The sequence below is a fragment of the Capricornis sumatraensis genome, chromosome 2 (genome assembly GCF_032405125.1).
Source record: "Capricornis sumatraensis isolate serow.1 chromosome 2, serow.2, whole genome shotgun sequence".
NCBI lineage: Eukaryota > Metazoa > Chordata > Mammalia > Artiodactyla > Bovidae > Capricornis > Capricornis sumatraensis.
Window position 1 is genome coordinate 51,495,998 of NC_091070.1, and position 19,092 is coordinate 51,515,089.

The window sequence follows — 19,092 nt, forward strand, 5'->3', positions numbered from 1 at the left end:
TTTTTTAATAATAAAATATATGCCTATAAGTAATTTAGTACAGTACACATAATTAAAAGATGATAAAAAGCATTCAGTATTGAGGGTTTGTAGTTATATGCCTTTAAAGCATAAAGTGGCTCAAACAATGATGTTATATATAGCTGCCAAAGTATAGTTAGCTGCAGTAAACTAGCTACAGCTATCCTTACTTCTCCTGATAGCAGGAAATCTCTCTTGTACTTCAAATCTCTTTTAGGACAGTCCCAGAAACAACTTGGTTCTGGACTCCCAAAGCTGAAGATCATGTGAATGTTATTAAATGTTTAGAGTGTTGATATTTTTGTTACTATATCTATGGTGAATAATTTAGGTATTAACATAAAATGTAAATGATTGATTATAAACCAGGTGACTGTTCAAAGTACACCTTGAAAAGAGAGTAGCATTCTTGAAACAGAATCCTATATTTTTACATCAATGATAGGCCTAACATATTTTTTGTTTTCTTAGGTCAGTTGGTTGGTGAACATTTATTAAATATTTAATTCAGTAGGTGTTTATTGAGTGCTCGGCATTATGCTAGTCTTAATTTAAAATTCTGTTGTGATTATCTCTCTGGAGAATTCTTACATGAAGAATTTCATAACTTATTTTATAAGAAAGGCTTATGATTTCTTAGGTGACTAAAAATTTTGTTATTTAGGTCTCGGTCAACCCTTGGACACAATAGATCTCACTGGAACCAAGGTTCAAGTTCTCATACAAGTCGACCACAGGAGCCACGGAACCGCAATAGAATGTCTACTGTTATACAGCCCTTGAGGCAGAATGCAGCAGAAGTTGTGGACCTTACTGTTGATGAAGATGGTGAGTTGGAGTGCTGCTGCTGCTGCTGCTAGGTCACTTCAGTCGTGTCCAACTCTGTGCGACCCCATAGACGGCAGCCCACTAGGCTCCCCCGTCCCTGGGATTCTCCAGGCAAGAATACTGGAGTGGGTTGCCATTGCCTTCTCCAGTGCATGAAAGTGAAAAGTGAAAGTGAAGTTGCTCAGTAGTGCCGAACTCTTAGCGACCCCATGGACTGCAGCCTACCAGGCTCCTCCGTCCATGGGATTTTCCAGGCAAGAGTACTGGAGTGGGTTGCCATTGCTAGCAGTGTGAAATTATGAAGACAGTTTAGTAAAATGAAATATCTTAATATGTTAGAAACTCTTATTGCTACTTATTATTGATAATAATAATATATCAATAATATTAAATTACAGAGAAGTTGGCAGATATCCTAATGTTATTTTTCAATTGATAATATAACCCCAGTTTGTAAGTTGTGTCTAAAAGTTCTTTCTGGTTATTGTTTCAGTGCTTGGAAGTTGTTTTCTTAGAAAAAATTATTTTTACAAGTGGTAGTTTGATCTATTCTCAGACTTATGTGTTACTTCGTTTATAATATTGCTGTCATACTTTACTGTGAAAAATAGAAACAACAGTTTTAAAATACAGAACAGAAAAGCAGTGTAACTGAGTTTAAATGATTAATACTAGTCATTTGAGATGTTGAATTTGCTTTTATAAGTTACGTTATCTTTCAGTGTAATAATATGGTTACTTTATGTGCTGCTTAGCTTTAGCGTTTCGTTTTGGCTTACAGGGCTTCTGTAGCTCAGATGGTAAAATACCTGCCTGCATTGCAGGAGACCCTGTTCAGTCCCTGGTTCAGGAAGATCCCCTGGAGAAGGGAATGGCAACCTACTCCAGTGTTCTTGCCTAGAGAATTCCATGGACAGACCATGGGGTTGCAAAGAGTTGGATATGACTGAGCGACTAAGATTTACACTTCACTTCTTTGACTTACATACAGCTACACCCAAGTAACTGAGGAAACAATGCTAGAGTTGGAAAGCAGAGGTTAGGAAATGTGGTAAGCAGGTATGAATATATGAATACATTTGTGAATTTTCCCTCAAATTGAGAATTTTCTTCAGATACTGATAGTTACATCTTAGAAGGAAATGGTTGGGAACTCTGCTTAATGAACTGTGATAACCTGAATGGAAAGGAAGTCCAGGAGGGATGAGATATATGTATATGTATATGTATATGTATGGCTGATGCATTTTGCTGTACAGTGGGAGCTAATACAACATTGTAAAGCACCATACTCCAATAAAAAATAAAAAGAAGCCCTCAATCATAATGTCCATAATATTTGGTAAGCTATATATGGATTGGATTCTTTACCGTCCGAGCCACAAGGGAAGCCCATTAGTTTTGGCAGTTAGCTATAAATTAGATGAAGAATACATTTGCTAGGTCAGAAGAGTTAGGGGCCTTGTGAAATCAACTCTAGTATTGGCTGTTGGCAGTTTGGATGATCATAACTTTCAGAGTACCAGTACTTTGGAGTTAAGGTGTTTATGAAGAGAGAATTTCTTCTCAGTGTCTACATTTCAGTTAACAATGTCTTGGTTTTTATTTTGGAAGTACCATAAATCATCTGTAAGAAGTGGTTAATATAATAGGGATTTATTAAAGATTACCCAGTTAAATATTGATGACTCTTTTGGAAACTTTTTGTGTTTACCCATGTGACACCTGCCATCTAAGTAACTTTTTAATCCACTTGAATTTAGTTCAAACAGAATACTTTTATGTTACAAGTATTCCAGTGATTAGTAGACAGACTCCCTTCTCTCAGGGTAAGGCTTCCATCTTACTAAAAGTAAATCTAAAACATAAGTTTAGTGGTTCTTACCTGGTGACCATTTTGTGTGCCTGGAGACATTTGGCAGTATCTATACACTTTTGATTCTCAGAGTGGAGGGAGAGTGCTACTAACATCTAGTGGAGGCCAGAGGTGCTGCTAAACATCTTATGATGCAAAGGACAGCCCACCTCTAAGCCACTCTCACCTCCAGTCCAGAATTATTCAACCAAAAAAGTCAATACCTCTGATTGAGAATCTGAGATAAACTATTGGCAAATAAACAGAAGTTCCTTCCTCTCCCTTTTATGTTTAGGCAAATATATTTCTTTAAGCATCTGAAGTATAGGGTTCCATATAGACCAACAGGCACTATTTGTGCTTCAGTAATCAGTCTCCTGTACTGTATGGTATAGAATGGTTGTCTTCACATTCTATTCTGTATCACTTTTAAATATCTTCTTTGCAAGTCTAATTATTGTGACTATGCTTTGGACAGATTTATTCCCATTATTGATTATTAGTCATGTAACAGTTGGAGTCTAAAATAGAACTCATTCATAAGTTAAGGTCTACCTGAAATTTCTTTCAGTTTCTACTACAGAAACTTTAATTTTTATTAGAAAGCACTGATAAAAATATTTGCAAAAAAATTGGGGGAAAACATACAAAAGACATGTGAAAAGTTAAACATATTAAAAATCACAGCTAATGTTTATTAAATAACTTCCATTTGTAAAGCATCATCTATAAGTACTTCATATGTGTGATCTCTGTTCATCCTAACAACAGTTCTATGAAGAAAATTTTGTACTTTACTAGTTCTGTAGATGAGGAAATGGAGAGTAGTTGAGTAATTTCTTCTGGATCAATCTGTCAGTGGTGAAATCAGAATTTCTATCCAAACCGCTTGACTCTAAAATCCATAGGTACCAGAGAAAGTACAATTTGTGTGCTGTTCTAACAGCCTGTGACAATGTGTGTGAACATAGCAGAGGGACTTTTCCTTTACCTTTCTGTGATCAGAAAACTTACGTGGTCCTTACCCAAAAAACTATGTTGGTCCTTTGAATTATTGGAATATGCACACATGTGTTTAAAAATACAGTAACATTTCATTTTAATGTTGATTTAATTTTACGAAAGCTTTTCTTTTTAAACTATATATTTATTGTACTTACAGAGGGTTCACATTTTAATAGCTATAAAAATATTAACTTTCATTACAATATAACCCGTTGCCTAATTTGTTTTGAAATGCTAAGTAACCATTTTGTATTTTGTAGAACCTACTGTAGTACCAACCACTTCTGCGAGAATGGAATCACAAACCACAAGCGCTTCCATTAACAATTCAAATCCATCTACCTCTGAGCAGGCCTCTGACACTGCTGCAGCTGTCACTAGTAGCCAACCCTCCACAGTGTCAGAGACTTCAACTACTCTCACAAGCAATAGTATGACTGGTACTTCTGCAGGAGGTATGTTTAAAAAATAAAAAGGGGCGGGGAGGGACTCTTTGTTAGAAAAAGAATTGTTGTTATTAAGATTTTAGCTGTGTTAGCAAGAGTATATCCTTAGAATAAACATCATATGTTAACAAAGTGGTCTGTATTAGAATTAGATTATGACTTCATATTTGAGTTTCTGTGTGCTGTGTTACCAGAGTATTATAGCTCAGCTGAAAGAGATGGGGGAGAACTGAATGGCTGACACCAAAAATACAATCAACAAAAGAAGAAAATGAATAGGACTTGATCAAAATTTAAAATTATTGTAAATTAAGGGTAATTATAAGAAAGTGAAAAGATAGCCAACAGAATGGGAGAAAATATTTGAAAATCATATATTTGATAAGTATCTGGTATCCAGAATATATAAAGAACTTGCACAGCTTAACAGTAAAAAGAAAAACAGCCCAGTTTTTAAATGGGCAAAGAATGTACGTAGCCATTTTCCCAAAGAAGAAGGTCATTCATATAAATGACCAAGAAGCACATGAAAACATTAGTTATTAGGGAAATGCAAATCAAAACCAGAATGAAATTCTACTTTACTCCTACCGGGATGCCTATAATTAAACAAAACAAAAACAAGAAACAAGAAATCAGAGGATGACCAGTGTTAATAAGGATATTGAGAAATTAGAACCTTTATTAACATCTGGTAGGAGTGTAAAATGATAGGAGACACTCTGATGGTTCCTTAAAAAGTTAACTACGAGGTTACCATAAGACCCAAAAGTCAACTCCTAAATACATATCCAAAAGAGTTGAAAATAGGAGTGGGAGTTTTAAGAAGCTTGATGATGTCCATTTCCCCAGTTTTATTGTTTATTCTTTTGGTGTCATGTCTAAGAAGCTATTGTTTAACCCAAGGTTGCAAAGATTTACTCTTATGTTTTAAGAGTTTTATAGTTGTAAAAAAAGGGAGAAATAAATGCAAGAAGGGCCCTCTAGGAAGTTAAGGGAATATGATGGTGCTGATTGTGTGCAGTAGGAGCTGATGGTCTTCTCACTAGTCCTAGAACAATTTCCTTCTTGCAGCTTCATGTTTCCTCCTTCATCCCTAGGAGTTTGGGATTAAAATATATACACTTTGATATATAAAACAGATAACCAACAAGGACCCACTGTATAGCTCAGGGGAACTATACTCAATATCTTGTAATAATTTATAAGGGAAGAGAATGTAAAAAAAGAGGACGTGTGAAAGTGTTAGTCACTCAGTCGTGTCTGACTCTTTGTGACCTCATGACCATAGCCCACCAGGCTTTCTCTGTCCATGGAATTCTCCAGGCATCTGAGCCACCAGGGAAGCCCACCCACTCCACACCCCAGAAAAGAATATATATATATGTAAATAACTGAGTCACTTAATACCTGAAACTGATCAATAAAAATTTTTTAAGAGAGAATTTTATAGTTTCAGCTTATAGATTATTTCTTAAGTTTCAGTTAGCAGTGCTATCTCTGATTCTTTCCTATCAGCTGTTTGACTAGATCTTAAACTAGTCTTTTTTCTCTCCTGAATGATGGCACAGAGATAGGAACTTGCTGTTTACTAACAGAGACATCATAGACCCTATAGGTCGTAGATTGCCTCTATCACCAGTAATAATAGTAATCACCATTAATAATGAAACCACCATATATTTTATATCAGTTTTTTTTGCTTTTAATAATATGTTTAATTCTTATATCCTTATAAATTAACATTGAGCAGATTGGAAAACTGTGTCTGGTTTAGATCTCCCTCCCCTGGAAACTAAAGGTGAACCTTGAAGAAACAAGATTTCCTAGGGATATCTTTTAAATACTGCATTTTTTGAAAAAGAAAATGTAGGCAGAAGCGAAGTGGGCTTTTATTTCATTTATTGACTGCACACTCTTTTCTGGTTGCATTCTGTACCTTGTGTTTAACTAGATGTTATGTGAAACAGTACCAACTTTATTTCAAGACAACTTTGAAACAGTCCTAACTTTATTTCAAGAAAACTTTATCTCAAAGCTTTTATTTATGTACTTATTTTTTTAACACACTTGTTTAGTTAGGATTCACATTTACTCTATTAAGTAGTAACATCATTGCATGAGTGGACCCTCTCCATGATATTTATTCTATCTTTTTATGATGGCCCTTTTGATAGACTTAATCATGTTACATTTCTCTAGACTAGGAGAATCTTTTTCAAGGCCAAGTTGTTCCTCTGTATAAATCTGATAAAAGCACATACAGATAGACTGTATTAGGGGCATTCAGTTCTGCTGGCTTCATTTCCTTCCAGGACTGTAGAATATCATTCATCTATTTTCTTCATATCCTGTCTTTACTTTGCACCTTCTTGCATATGTCCAACCTTGAATCACTTGAGCTGTCTAGCTTCTCTCTTATTCAGGTTTTCTAAATGGGGCTGATAGAAATCATAGAACCATGCAGATCAGTGCCTCCTGAATTTATGGATTCAAATCTTGGGGCTGTTGGTAATAAGTTGTGATAGTATGATACCTCAATTAGTTCCCTTCCCTTTCCTTCCCCTCAGTGTCTATTCCAAAATTGTCTTTTTTTCCTTAAGATTCTCATTTCTGGGGGTGGAAGGAGGATTAAAAAAATAAATGAAGGTTCTCATGCATGAATACTTGTAACTTCTAGCCCCTTTAATAAAAACTTTTGTATGTGTATACCTATCTATATCTCCTAACTGCTGGTCTCTTAACTCCCTTCCTGTAGCTTCCAGTTTCTTTATCTATGCTCTTCATGCTATTCTTTTTTGTGTCCTTGACCTTGTTTTAGTCTTGCCTGTGTGTTCAGCATCTGTGCTGGTTTCATTCCTTTCATACATGTACATGTGCATTTGTGTTAAGTCTGTGTACACCTAAGGGATCTTCTTTACCTTAAACTCCCTCATTTAACTTTAACTCCTTTTAAAACAAACATGATGTTTAAAATCTGGCAGTAAATTTTCTTCTTATCTTCTTTTCTCCTAGAACTCTATTCTCATCCCTTTTTTTCACTGATCCATCTTATAAGTGTAGGTGTTTTCACCTGCCACCAGTAGTCGATGACTCACCATTTTGTGCTTCCAGAGTGCTCTCCTTGTTTTAAACTTTAATATCCAGCTTCCCCTCCTCTGGGCCATTCTGCAGTCACCTCAAACTCAGCATGCCTCCAATCAGCTTATCATCTGTATGATTTCTCAATGTGTTCCTAGTGTATGCGTACATATCTTGTGTATTCATTTATTCAGCAAACTATTTATTGATTGCATGCTATGTATCAGGCGCTGTTCTAGACACTGGGAACACAACATAAAAAGAGCTAACAATTGTAGCGGATAATAATAGCTAACACCTGTTGAACTCATAATATTGGTTAATTATTTATAGTAGCTCTGACTTTTGTAATAACCAGGGAAGCCCCATGAGACAGATTCTATGATTATTCTCATTTTGCAGGTGAAGTAACTTATCTAAGGTTTTATGACAGTAGAGCCAGAATTCAGACCTACAAAGTCTAGCTTGAATCCTGTATTCTTCTTTATGCCAGGGTATCTCAACCTTGGTACTCTTGTCTTTGGGCTGGACAGTTCCTATAGGGGCGGGCAGGCTCTCCTGTGCATTGTAGGATATTTAGCATCCTTCTTGGCTTCCACCCACTGAATAACCATTAGTGCCCCCTCCCCTCCAGTTGTGAGAGCCAAAAGTATCCCCAGTTGTTGCTGGATACTCTTTGGGGGACAGTGTTGTTCTATACTGTACTAGAACCCATTGCTTCTGTGACAATACTGGTTGATTTCTTTTTAAATTTTCTCTGTGCTTGATGATGAGCTCCTTGAGGACCAAAGATCAAGTCTTCCTTTTTTTAGCACTAAGCTGCTCCCATGCAGGCATGCCTCTTTTCCCTTGTGAGGTTAGCTTAAATTTAGCAAGTGCTTATTGATCTGCCTATGTTGTAGTTTGTTTCTAGTTGCTAGAGATAAAACAACAAAAGCAGACAATATCCCTAAATTATTTTAATGATCAAGACTTTCCTTTTTACTGTTGTATTTTCCAGTATCTTTATAGATCCTTAGCCATGTTATTATTATATGTAAGACTTGCCAAATAAATGAATAAATGCATGAGTACATCTCAGTATTCTTTCTTGAATTACAGTAAAAATACTTTAACCAGCTTGATGTCACTGTGATGTGGAGTTAATTTCTCTGATGTAGATTTGTGATGATCTATTTTTAGTGGACACTCAGTAGGCTAATTTTAATTTTTAAAAAGGGCAGGGTTTATTTACTTAATCAGATATCTTTGTATTTCACTTGCTCTGGCAATTTTCTTTGGTTATTAACTCTTGAACAACAGGAGATTCGGTTGTCTTTACTTTGGATTTCTACCTTGTTTGAGCAACAAATAGCTTCTGGACTGTAGGAAAACAGATATTAATTTAATTGGAAGTCAAAACTGTACCCTAAGAAGTAGAGCTATAAGGTCAGTCCTCTTTTGAAGGGCATACTGTTAATCATTTAACCCCTTAAATATATATTCAGGCTTAAGGATATTATAGTTACTGTGCTTCCTCTTCTCTCACTCTGTCCTTTGTTTTTGGAATAATTGAAGACCAAGAGGGCAGGTCATTTTTAAACAGATAAATGTCGTATCTATCACTTTGGTCATGCAGTCCCTAGGTCTCTTGCTCTGGTTACAGACTCATCTCCTGAGTCTTAGAGTTTTTCGATTTGTAAAATTAATGTGTCACAGCTGGAAGGAACCATGAAGGTCATTTAGTCCATCCACTGAATGGATTTAGTGTCCTAAAGGTATTTTATTTTCTTTTCTGAAGTAACACATAATAAATGACATTTACTTGTGTAACATTTTGACATGGAGACGGAGATATAACCCCAGAAATGTTGTAGGAAGTGAAGATCGGATAATAATGATGTTGCTGTAAATATTACAGCCTATAGAAAATAGCTACTTTTGATTCAGCATAACTAAGATAGCTGTTGTTCATAGTCAGTTTCTAGTATGCCAGTTGTGATTCTGTCCAGGTTACTCAAGAAATTTGAAATGCAAATGAATGAAAGGGATGTAGTTATCGAACTGACTTTGAATCTGCTATCACTTATGTTTTAAAAGTGAACAACTTGTTTTCTTTTTATCTTTTTTGTTTTTCTTACAAATTACTTGTGATATTTAACCTCTCAACTTGTGATAACAAGGTAGTATTAATTCCAGGAGGCTACTGGAGATTACTGTAATTCTTTTCTATCTGAGTTTACAGACTCCTGAATTCTGGTTCTCAGGTTAAGAACCCATACTAAAGGGCTTAGGAAGTTAGCCCAAATAGGCCAGAATAGGAACTTGAGGGGGAAAAATAAAATAATATTCAGAGATTTAGAATAGAGATACTGCCTAACAGGGTTTAGGAAGAGTTTAGGTTTGCCCAGAAGAGACTCAGCAACAGCAGAATAGGACATGTATAGGAGGGCAGACCCTGGAGAATTACAGGAAGGTGTCATCAGTCAGAGCCACCCAGATTCGTTTATGTGAGTCTTTAAATTCCCTTCATTGTTTTAGCCAGTTTTGGTTAGATTTTTTGTATTGTTTATAAATAACTATAAGATTCCTAATTGGTACATTGACCCAGAAGAGAATAGGTTTGTATTGTGAGCCAAATAGGAGTAGGGTATCCCTGGTATTGGTTATTCTAGAAATATGACTGGAACACAGGTGTACTCTAGAATCCTAAGAATTCTGAGGAGATGCCTCATGATTCATGTGAGGGAAAGGAAGGACAAGGCTTTGGGTTTTCTATTCCTCTAATGTTTATTTTTTAAGTAAAAAATGTATCTCCATTTTTATCTTTTTTTAATTTGCACATACATAGTTTGAGGAAAGGGTGCTTTTTCTTAGAGGAGTTTGAAACACTAGGATAAACCTTCTGGGGACACATTTGCTTTTCTTCTGGCCTGGAAGAATGTACCTTCAAAGTAACTCTGGGCATGCAACAGAGCATAATTAGGACTCAGATGTTTTGTACCTAGAAGATTATTATCTTTTCTAAGAACAACCATGCAGGATAGTTACTGCTACATATAATAGGTGAGAAAGAGATTAAATAACTTTCTTAAGGTCGCATTACTCAGATTAGACAGGCTCAGGATTAGAATTTAAGCCCATCTGACTTCATGCTTTTATCCCACTATTCAACTTTGATTCACAAAATTATTACAGGAGACTTTTAATTTTCAACCAGGTAGAATCTTATCATTTCTTTTGTTCTACTGGGTTTGAGGTTAGAGACCAGAGAGAGGGAAAAAAATTGGAAGTTAGTAAGACTTAGCTAGATATGCTCTGAGTTGGATGGTTATATCTTTTAGAAGTTAAGATTTTAAGAAGTGACATAGTAGTCTTCATTATATAGGAATGATTTATAGTATTAAGAGTATTTGTTGTATATAATGGGAGGAGTCCCATGATACTTTGGAGTTTTTAAAATGCAATTTAAAACTAATAACTTATTTTTAAAAACTAATAATTTATCGTGACCTAGGAAAAGGTGATTTATTGCCATATTTAAATGTCTTGGTAAATACAAGCCTCTTGAAGCTTGGAAGAAAATCCCAGTGAAGACCACTGCCTAAAATTATAGGATATACATGTTAAGAATGTGATTATATCACATTATTATTTACAGATACTTGAATTCACTAATCACTTATTATTCACCTGTTTTTACACATTTATACACAAGGTTGCTCAGTTGGTAAAGAATCTGCCTGCAATGTAGGAGACTCGAATTGGTCCATGGGTCAGGAAGATCCCCTGGAGAAGGGAATGGCTACCTTACTCCATCCAGTATTCTTGCCTGGAGAATCCCATGGACAGAGAAGCCTGGTGGACTACAGTCCATGGAGTTGTGAAGAGTCAGACATGACTGAGCAGATAAGCACACACACGTATTTTTTACACAGTGATACTTGATCATTTAATTGATCTGTGCATTTTTTCATTTCAAGATGACTCGAGGAGAACTGCATCTAATGCTGTAACAGAAACTGGCCCTCCTGCAATGCCTAGGTTACCGTCCTGCTGTCCCCAGCACTCGCCCTGTGGAGGGTCATCGCAGAATCACCATGCATTAGGACATCCACACACAAGTTGCTTTCAGCAGCATGGCCACCATTTTCAGCATCATCACCACCATCATCATACTCCCCACCCAGCTGTCCCAGTTTCTCCTTCCTTTAGTGATCCTACTTGTCCTGTGGAAAGACCTCCACAAGTACAACCACCTTGTGGAGCAAATAGTACTTCTAGTACCAGCTACCATGACCAGGTATGTGGAATTTGATGAGTTCTTCTTAATTTTTTAAAATTGCAGTTCCTGCCAGAGAAAAAAAATCTAGTGATAAAGTTTATATACCAAATAAGTCATTCTTTTTGCCCCTGCAAGAGTGGCGTAATTTAATGATCTGTGATTTTTTTAAATTAAATATTTAGGATTTTCTCATTTTTTAAATGATTGCAACCAATTGAGGAGACCAGGGATGTGGATAGTTGAATACTATTTTTTATTCTGGAATGTTTTTCAGTGTTTTTACTTAAAAATAAGTGGATTTAATGTTTAGGATTTCATTTCAAAGGTGTTGAAACTGTAGTGTCAGCCTCATTCATGAGAAATTGGGGAATTCTCCCAGTTTTTTCCTCCTCTACCTCCTCTTCTGGAGCCTCCTGGTAATCTCCACTCATCTAGAAATAAACAGACTTCTCAGCTGCAAAACCATACAGGGAGGAACCTCTTGTTTCTCAGGAGCAGATTAGGTTTTTAGTTTCTGGGAAATTGAAATATCAGCAGAAAAAATTATCAGTAATTTTTTTTTGCTAATTAAGTAAATTGGTTGATATTATTAGTGAGTACTTAAAATGTCAATAATGTTAAATTCGTATTGGTGATCACATGGAGTAACTAAAGTGAGGTATTATGTGCTATTTTAATTTTTGCTGTGTTGTTTCTGTATATAATTGTGATGTAAACCTGGGTGGTGCATACTTTAAAAAACAAAATGGGTAATATAAAATGGTAAGTGACACATGTGTTTAAAAAAAATGGGCTAGAAAAAGTTAAAGTGAAATTCAGAGTAACTGCTCCACTGTACCCTCTCCTCTTTCCTCAAGTACTTTACTTGCTTCGTCTTTTAAATTTTTGATGATTATCTCTTCTGGTTCTGACAAATTAAAATTAAGAAAGTGAAGTGTTCCCTTAAGAAGAAGAAACTAGCTGCTGATATTTAAAAAAATGGAAAGGGTTTAGTAGGAAATGTGATTAAAGAGATTTTAGGTGATGTTTTGGCTCTGGTAACAGCAGTTTTAAGTACTAACATCTGTTGGTTGACTACACCTGTTCTACCTTTTGGGCCTAAAAAAGCACCTGAGTGACTTAATTATAGGTAGAATCTCTTTTGTTTTATGTCAAATATAGGTGTGACCTACTGATCTGTTTCTCTCTCAAGTGTTAGTTGCTCAGTTGTGTCTGACTTTTTGTGACCCTGTGGACTGTAGCCTGCCGTGCTCCTCTGCCCACAGAATTCTCCAGGCAAGAATACCAGAGTGGGTTGCCATTTCCTTCTCCAGGAGATCTTCTCTAACATCTATCTCTAAGTAGAAGTATTTGGACTATACACAAACCTTGAGGAAAATCAGCAGGACCAGGCATTCAATAGTGATAATGGATATGACGCTAAAGAGTGAGGTTTTGGAGATACGAACAGTTTGAGATTCGTGTAGCTCTTTGTAGGACTCTGAAATTAACCGCATGTACATGAGATAGCCTCATATAGTCTACATTTGAGACCTGTGTGGACATAGTAGGAAGCTGAGGAGAAGGAGATTGATCTTAGAATTTATAATTGTGTGGTGTCTCATGATTGTCAAACTGTAGATAGGCAGAGAAAGATTGGGGAGGATTAGTCTTAACAACAGAGAAGTTTTAGTAGTCACTTAACTCTATCATACTACTCCTTTGGGTGTAGCTTTCTCTTTCGATAGAATAGTTTAATTAGTGTTATGCATTATTTATGATGTAAAGGGCTTCTCTGATAGCCTAAGTTGGTAAAGAATCTGCCTGCAATGCTGGAGACCCTGGTTTGATTCTTGGGTTGGGCACATCCGCGGGAAAAGGGATAGCCTACCCACTCCAGCATTCTTGGCCTTCCCTTCAGGAAGATCCCTTGGAGAAAGAAATGGCAACCTACCCCAGTATTCTTGCTTGGGAAATCCAATTGACAGAGGAGCCTGGTGGGCTACAGTCCATGGGGTCGCAAGGACTTAGTGACTGAACAACAAAAAAGTAATATTTGCTATTTCTGTACCATCTTGCTTAACTGCTCTTTTCCTTCTAGAAGAAGAATTGGGTGAACTCTTAGAATTGTGAAGAAGAGGGTTCTCTCTGTTGGTTTTTTCCCTCTTTTTATTCTCTACTGTTAACTTTACCCTCGGTTGCTTCTACGAGGACCTTCACCCTACTTTACTCACACTTTGAGAGTTTTCTTAATCACTGACGGGAGAAGAAGATAGAAAATTTGCTCACCTTGCTAGTATGTTAATATTCCAGTCCATTTGCCAAATTTTAACCTAAATAGGAAATACACAAAGGATTTGAATCATCAGTAATAATTCACAATCTTAAAATATTGTTCTTAAACCTTATTCAAATTAGAAGCTGATATTTGCCAATGTACTTAATTGATTGTAGACACGTAATATACAAGAGGAAAGTAGTTCTATTGTCCTTCCCTCATTCTGTACCGTCTTCCTTCTTCCCTTTTAATATCCAGAGTTTCTTATGTTTCTATTATCCTCTGAACAGGGTGGCCATTGAAACCACAAAGACCACTCTGTCTCTAAAAATAATAATAATAAAATAAATTTTTAAAATATACTAAGACCGCTATGGTTCCTCACTGGACTGGGTGACCTGGGCCTCTAATAAATGCATTACCCTAGCTTTCCTCACCTCTAGCCCCTCAGCTTTCAATAGTGAACAATCCCTACATATGATTCTGTATATAACATCTTCATTTTCTTTAATCATATTTTAAAAATTGCAGCTGTACTGAACACTAAGCAAAGGCTTATGCTTAAAATACTTAAGACTATAAAGAAGCAATTCTGTTTCTGTTATCTGCTCTAGAGTAGAAGGTAAAGTGTTTTCCTTAGGACTTTTCAAAGTGCTGTAGTAGGGATGGAATTTAGACTCTTTGATTTTTCAACTTGGTAAATGATCCTTCCCTAAAATTACCTTACTAATAAAAGTAATCATGGCTTAATTTTTTTTAAGTGAAAAAGATGGTGAGGCAAAGCTAACTAATGGTTTTAGCTTGAATAATCTTAGACCCTCTGTTATCCTGGATGTTTTCACTATTTGAGTTTTAGTTGAATCCTTGCTATGTACAGTTTAAAAATGAGACAGATTTTTACCTGAAACCTTAAATGTTTTCAGTGGCATGATTATATGTTTTCTGAAGGAGTCCTAAATTACCAGTGAAGAGTTTGGTGTAAAGGAGGATATCAAAGTATGATTTAAAAGTTTTTTTCTTAAGACCTAGTATATAGAAGATAAATAGATCTTAAAATAATACATTAGCTTTTGTTCAAGCACTATCACATGCTTGGTTATTTAAAATTGATTATAGTTTTTAAGTGGATAAGCACTATAATTTTTACAATCCAAGATACACACAGTATATTTTGGTGCTCAGTAGGTCTTCACACTCAAAATTTTACCAGTTTCAAATTTACTGATTCTATTTTTCTAGATTACGTTGAGTACATTTACAGTATACCATAAACAATGTTTTGACCAAATTTTAGAAAGATAAAACATAGTTCCTCTTTATACAGCAGGCATTGCCAGTAGACCTGAGCAGCAGTGGTATCAGAAGTCATGGAAGTGCTGGTTTTCATGGAGCATCTGCATTTGACCCCTGCTGTCCTGTTTCTTCTTCCCGAGCTGCAATCTTTGGCCATCAGGCTGCTGCTGCCGCTGCCCCGAGTCAGCCATTATCAATAGATGGTTATGGATCAAGCATGGTTGCCCAGCCCCAGCCCCAGCCCCCTCCACAAGCCTCACTGTCATCTTGTCGACATTATATGCCACCTCCTTGTAAGTATAAATTTAATAGGCAAAGAACTTAGAGGCACATAAACGAAGCATTGTACTCTCCTCCATTTAATAACCTTTCAGTAATTCTAATTTATAAATTTCTAGTATTTCCTTGACCAAAAAGTGGAGTGTATTTTTCCCATTTCATCCTTCCTTCACCTCATATACCTAAAGCGGTCTTCTTAAGCAAAAACGGCAGATGTTGTTTTAAAAGGTCTGGGAAAATAATAAAAAGTGTCATATTTGTCTGATATACATTTTAACAGTTATGTTTTAATATCTGTCTATTAGAAGTACATTGAATGGCACTTTAGATTCCTATAAAAGGAAAATTTAAGGAATTTATATCTATCCTTTAGTATTAAAAAGAAATTGGAAGGTTTAGTAGTTGTTTCTATGCATAGGAAAGTAAACTTTTAAGAATTCTGAAACTTAACTGAGATACAGGAGAAAATTCCTTGACAGAAAGTCGATTGTAGAAAGGTTATCTGTTCTCTTTTCATGCAAGCAATTAAAATAGAATCAGATATAACTTTTCTAAGAAATTGAAATCTATAAGATACAAGAAATGAGAAGTAACCTTAGGCTGTGTATTTATTGCTTTGTTAAATCATAGGCTAATAATCAGATGGAAACTTATTAAATATTTAGATTTTTTAAAAAAGCACTGAAAATTCATGCCAGGAGTAAAGCAAAACATTGGCAAGGAAATTTGCTTTTGTCCCCTGATTACATACGAGGGATAATGTTCAGTTATTTATCTTCTTACAATTCCAGTCCTATAATTTCAAAAATCTGTGTCCTGCATATACAGCTAGAGTCAACCCAGAATTTGTACAGTGAAATCTGGTGATACATCATTTATCTTTTCAAGAGTGCAAGTTTTTGCAAAGCATTAACCAGCGGACGAATTCGTGTGTGAATGCTGGAAGGATGTGCAGGCTGCTCTGTAATAGTTGTTGATATTCATCTTTCATTTATCATCTTTTATTGGAAATTCAAAATGTGTGGTTTTCTTCCCCTCCTCTTTAAAAATAATATACTGAAGCAGTTTATAAGTGTATCCTTTGCTTTTTTATGTCCTAATCTAAAAAATTAATGTTTTCTTCTCATCATAAAAGTAACTTGTGTACACCTTAAGAAATTCAAATCACAGAATAATATAAAATAAGAAGTTAAAAGTCCTTCTCCATTCTTCCCACTAATCCCAAAACCTCAGTGGTAGCAACTGTTTTATAGTTCATTATAAACCCTTTCAGAAATTTTCTTTCTCTGCACATGTTATTATGATACATCTCTTATTATGACATATCTTTCCTTTTTTAAAAAAAAATGGGATCATATCAAACAGTATTTCCCTCTTTTTCATTTTTTATTTTTAAAAAATTTAACAATATGTCTCAGATTTTTGTAAAATATAAAATTCTGGCTCATTGTTTTTAATATCCTCATAATATTCCATTGTATATTGAATTATTCCTCAGTTGATGAACATTTAAATTATTTGTAGTTTTCTACTAGTCTGTAGGGCAACTTCTAGGATTGATATTGCTGGGTTAAAGTGACATGCTAAACTTTTAAGAAACAATATCAAGAACAATTTTGTTTGTTTATTTTTACTGGCAAGAACACATAATACAGAGAAGAAGGGAAATGGTCTGTGGGAATGCAGAATATATCACCTTTATACAATGATTAGTAATTATTTTGTTTAGATAAACAGTGCATTATAATGATGGCTGACGTTTTCACCACACACAAAAATTGGCAACTATGTGAGGTGATGTATATGTTAACTAAACTGATTGTGGTAGTCATTTCATGTGGTATATTGTGTCAAATTATCATATTATACACTTTGGATATATTGTTTTAATTGTTAATTATACCTCAGTATACCTCAGTAAAGTTGAAAAATGATTAATGAAGGGTTAAATAAATTGATTCGTTCCAAAGCAAAATTTTAGCATTTTGTGATATTTTTGAATATTATTTCTTGTATAATTATGTATAGAGTTAGAGAACCTTGCTGTGAAACTGGGCAAAATGCTCTAAATTTAAGGAAGAATAGTTAACAGTTAGAGAACTTAGTGTCTTCTTTTTTGATGACTAAGAATTACTGAGCTTTGTGACTTCTTAGAGTAAAACACTGATTTGAAAATACAACTTTTAAAAAATTAGTTGAAAAATATGTCTCACAAATTAAATTGAGCTCAGTGAAAGTTTCCTTTAAATATATGCTAACACGTTTTCCTTTGAAGTATGGCTGAATGAGTCTGTGGTTACCTAACTTTCACCCCTGCTGCACGAATCAAAGCAATTAAAAATTGAAGGTAATCTTTCTGTAATGAAACTAGAGAAATGCTATGGCTCCATACCAGGCTACAAAGAAAATCTTACAAATAAAATGAAATTAGGGCTGAAATCCATGGAGGAGACAAACTTACTTCTAGACCTCAAACTGATGCTTATCTCTTAAGAGTAAGAGAGAAAAGTATTCCTTTAAGGGATCTTTCAACAGTCATTTTGGAACATAAAGATTCAGATTGAAGAAATGGGTGAAACCATCTTGATAAAGGCTGATTTTCATGGCAAGTTGCTAGCAAATATGCCCTCTACTTAATATATAGCACAGGAAAAATAGCATGGGGCAGGGAGAGAAGTGCAGTGGTGAAAATACATGTTTACAGGCGTGCCTGGGACTTGCAAGTTCCTTTCCTCTCTATAGTGCTATATAACCATTAATGATGAAAGAAAACATGGTTTATGTGTTTATAAATATATAATTTATACATTTGATTTTACAAAAGCAAAACACTTATGGCAAAGTAAAATTGCCAAGAGACAATTTGGAAAAATGTTTACAGTATGACAATGTTTATACTATACTTTTTCTTAAGACAAAGCTCCCATGTATACAAGGAATACTTATAAATCAATAAGAAAAAGGTGAATTATAAGCTAAGAATGTGAATAGATAATTCTGGGAAGAAATATAATTGATTAATGAATACAAAATTTTTTTCTGATTAGCATATAAAAAATGTGACAGTATAATTAGTCAGGAACTCTCATGTACTGTTGATGGTAATTAATTATGGTAAACTTTTGGGAAAGGTGTTTTGTCAACTAGTATCTGAATTTAGATCAAATGGCCAACATCCGCTGGATCCTAGAAAAAGCAAGGGAATCCCAGAAAACATTTACTTCTGCTTCATTGACTACACTAGTGGATCACAACAAACTGTGAAAAGCTCTTAAAGAGATGGGAATACCAGAGCACCTTACCTGCCACCTGAGAAACCTGTATGTGGGCCGAGAAGCAACAGTTAGGACCTTACAAGGAACAACTGACTGGTTCAAACTGGGAAAGAAATACGTCAAAGCTGTATATTATCACCCTGCTTATTTAACTTATATGCAGAGTACATCATGCAAAATGCTGGGCTGGATGAAGCACAAGCTGGAATCAAGATTGCTGAGAGAAATAACCTCAATAATCTCAGATGTGCAGGTGATACTACTCTAATGGTAGAAAGCAAAGAGGAACTAAAGAGCCCCTTGATGAAGGTGAAAGAGGAGAGTGAGAAAGCTGGCTTGAAACTCAGCATTCAGAAAACTAAGGTCATGGTACCTAGTCACATCACTTCATGGAAATAGATGGGGGAAAAAATGGAAACAGTGACAGACTTTATTTATTTCCTTGGGCTCCAAAATTGCCGTGGATGGTGACTGCAGCCACGGAATTA

General features: G+C 35.3%; 1 protein-coding gene across 1 annotated transcript in view; it reads left to right on the forward strand.

Annotated features, from left to right (window-relative positions):
- Window positions 1-19,092, forward strand: part of RNF111 (ring finger protein 111) — an 84,026-nt gene that overhangs the window by 49,881 nt on the left and 15,053 nt on the right. Inside the window, exons 4-7 of the mRNA XM_068964871.1 lie at window positions 686-849; window positions 3,970-4,164; window positions 11,199-11,518; window positions 15,082-15,343. Coding sequence (XP_068820972.1) covers window positions 686-849; window positions 3,970-4,164; window positions 11,199-11,518; window positions 15,082-15,343 — 941 coding nt within the window. The remainder of the gene's footprint in view (window positions 1-685; window positions 850-3,969; window positions 4,165-11,198; window positions 11,519-15,081; window positions 15,344-19,092) is intronic.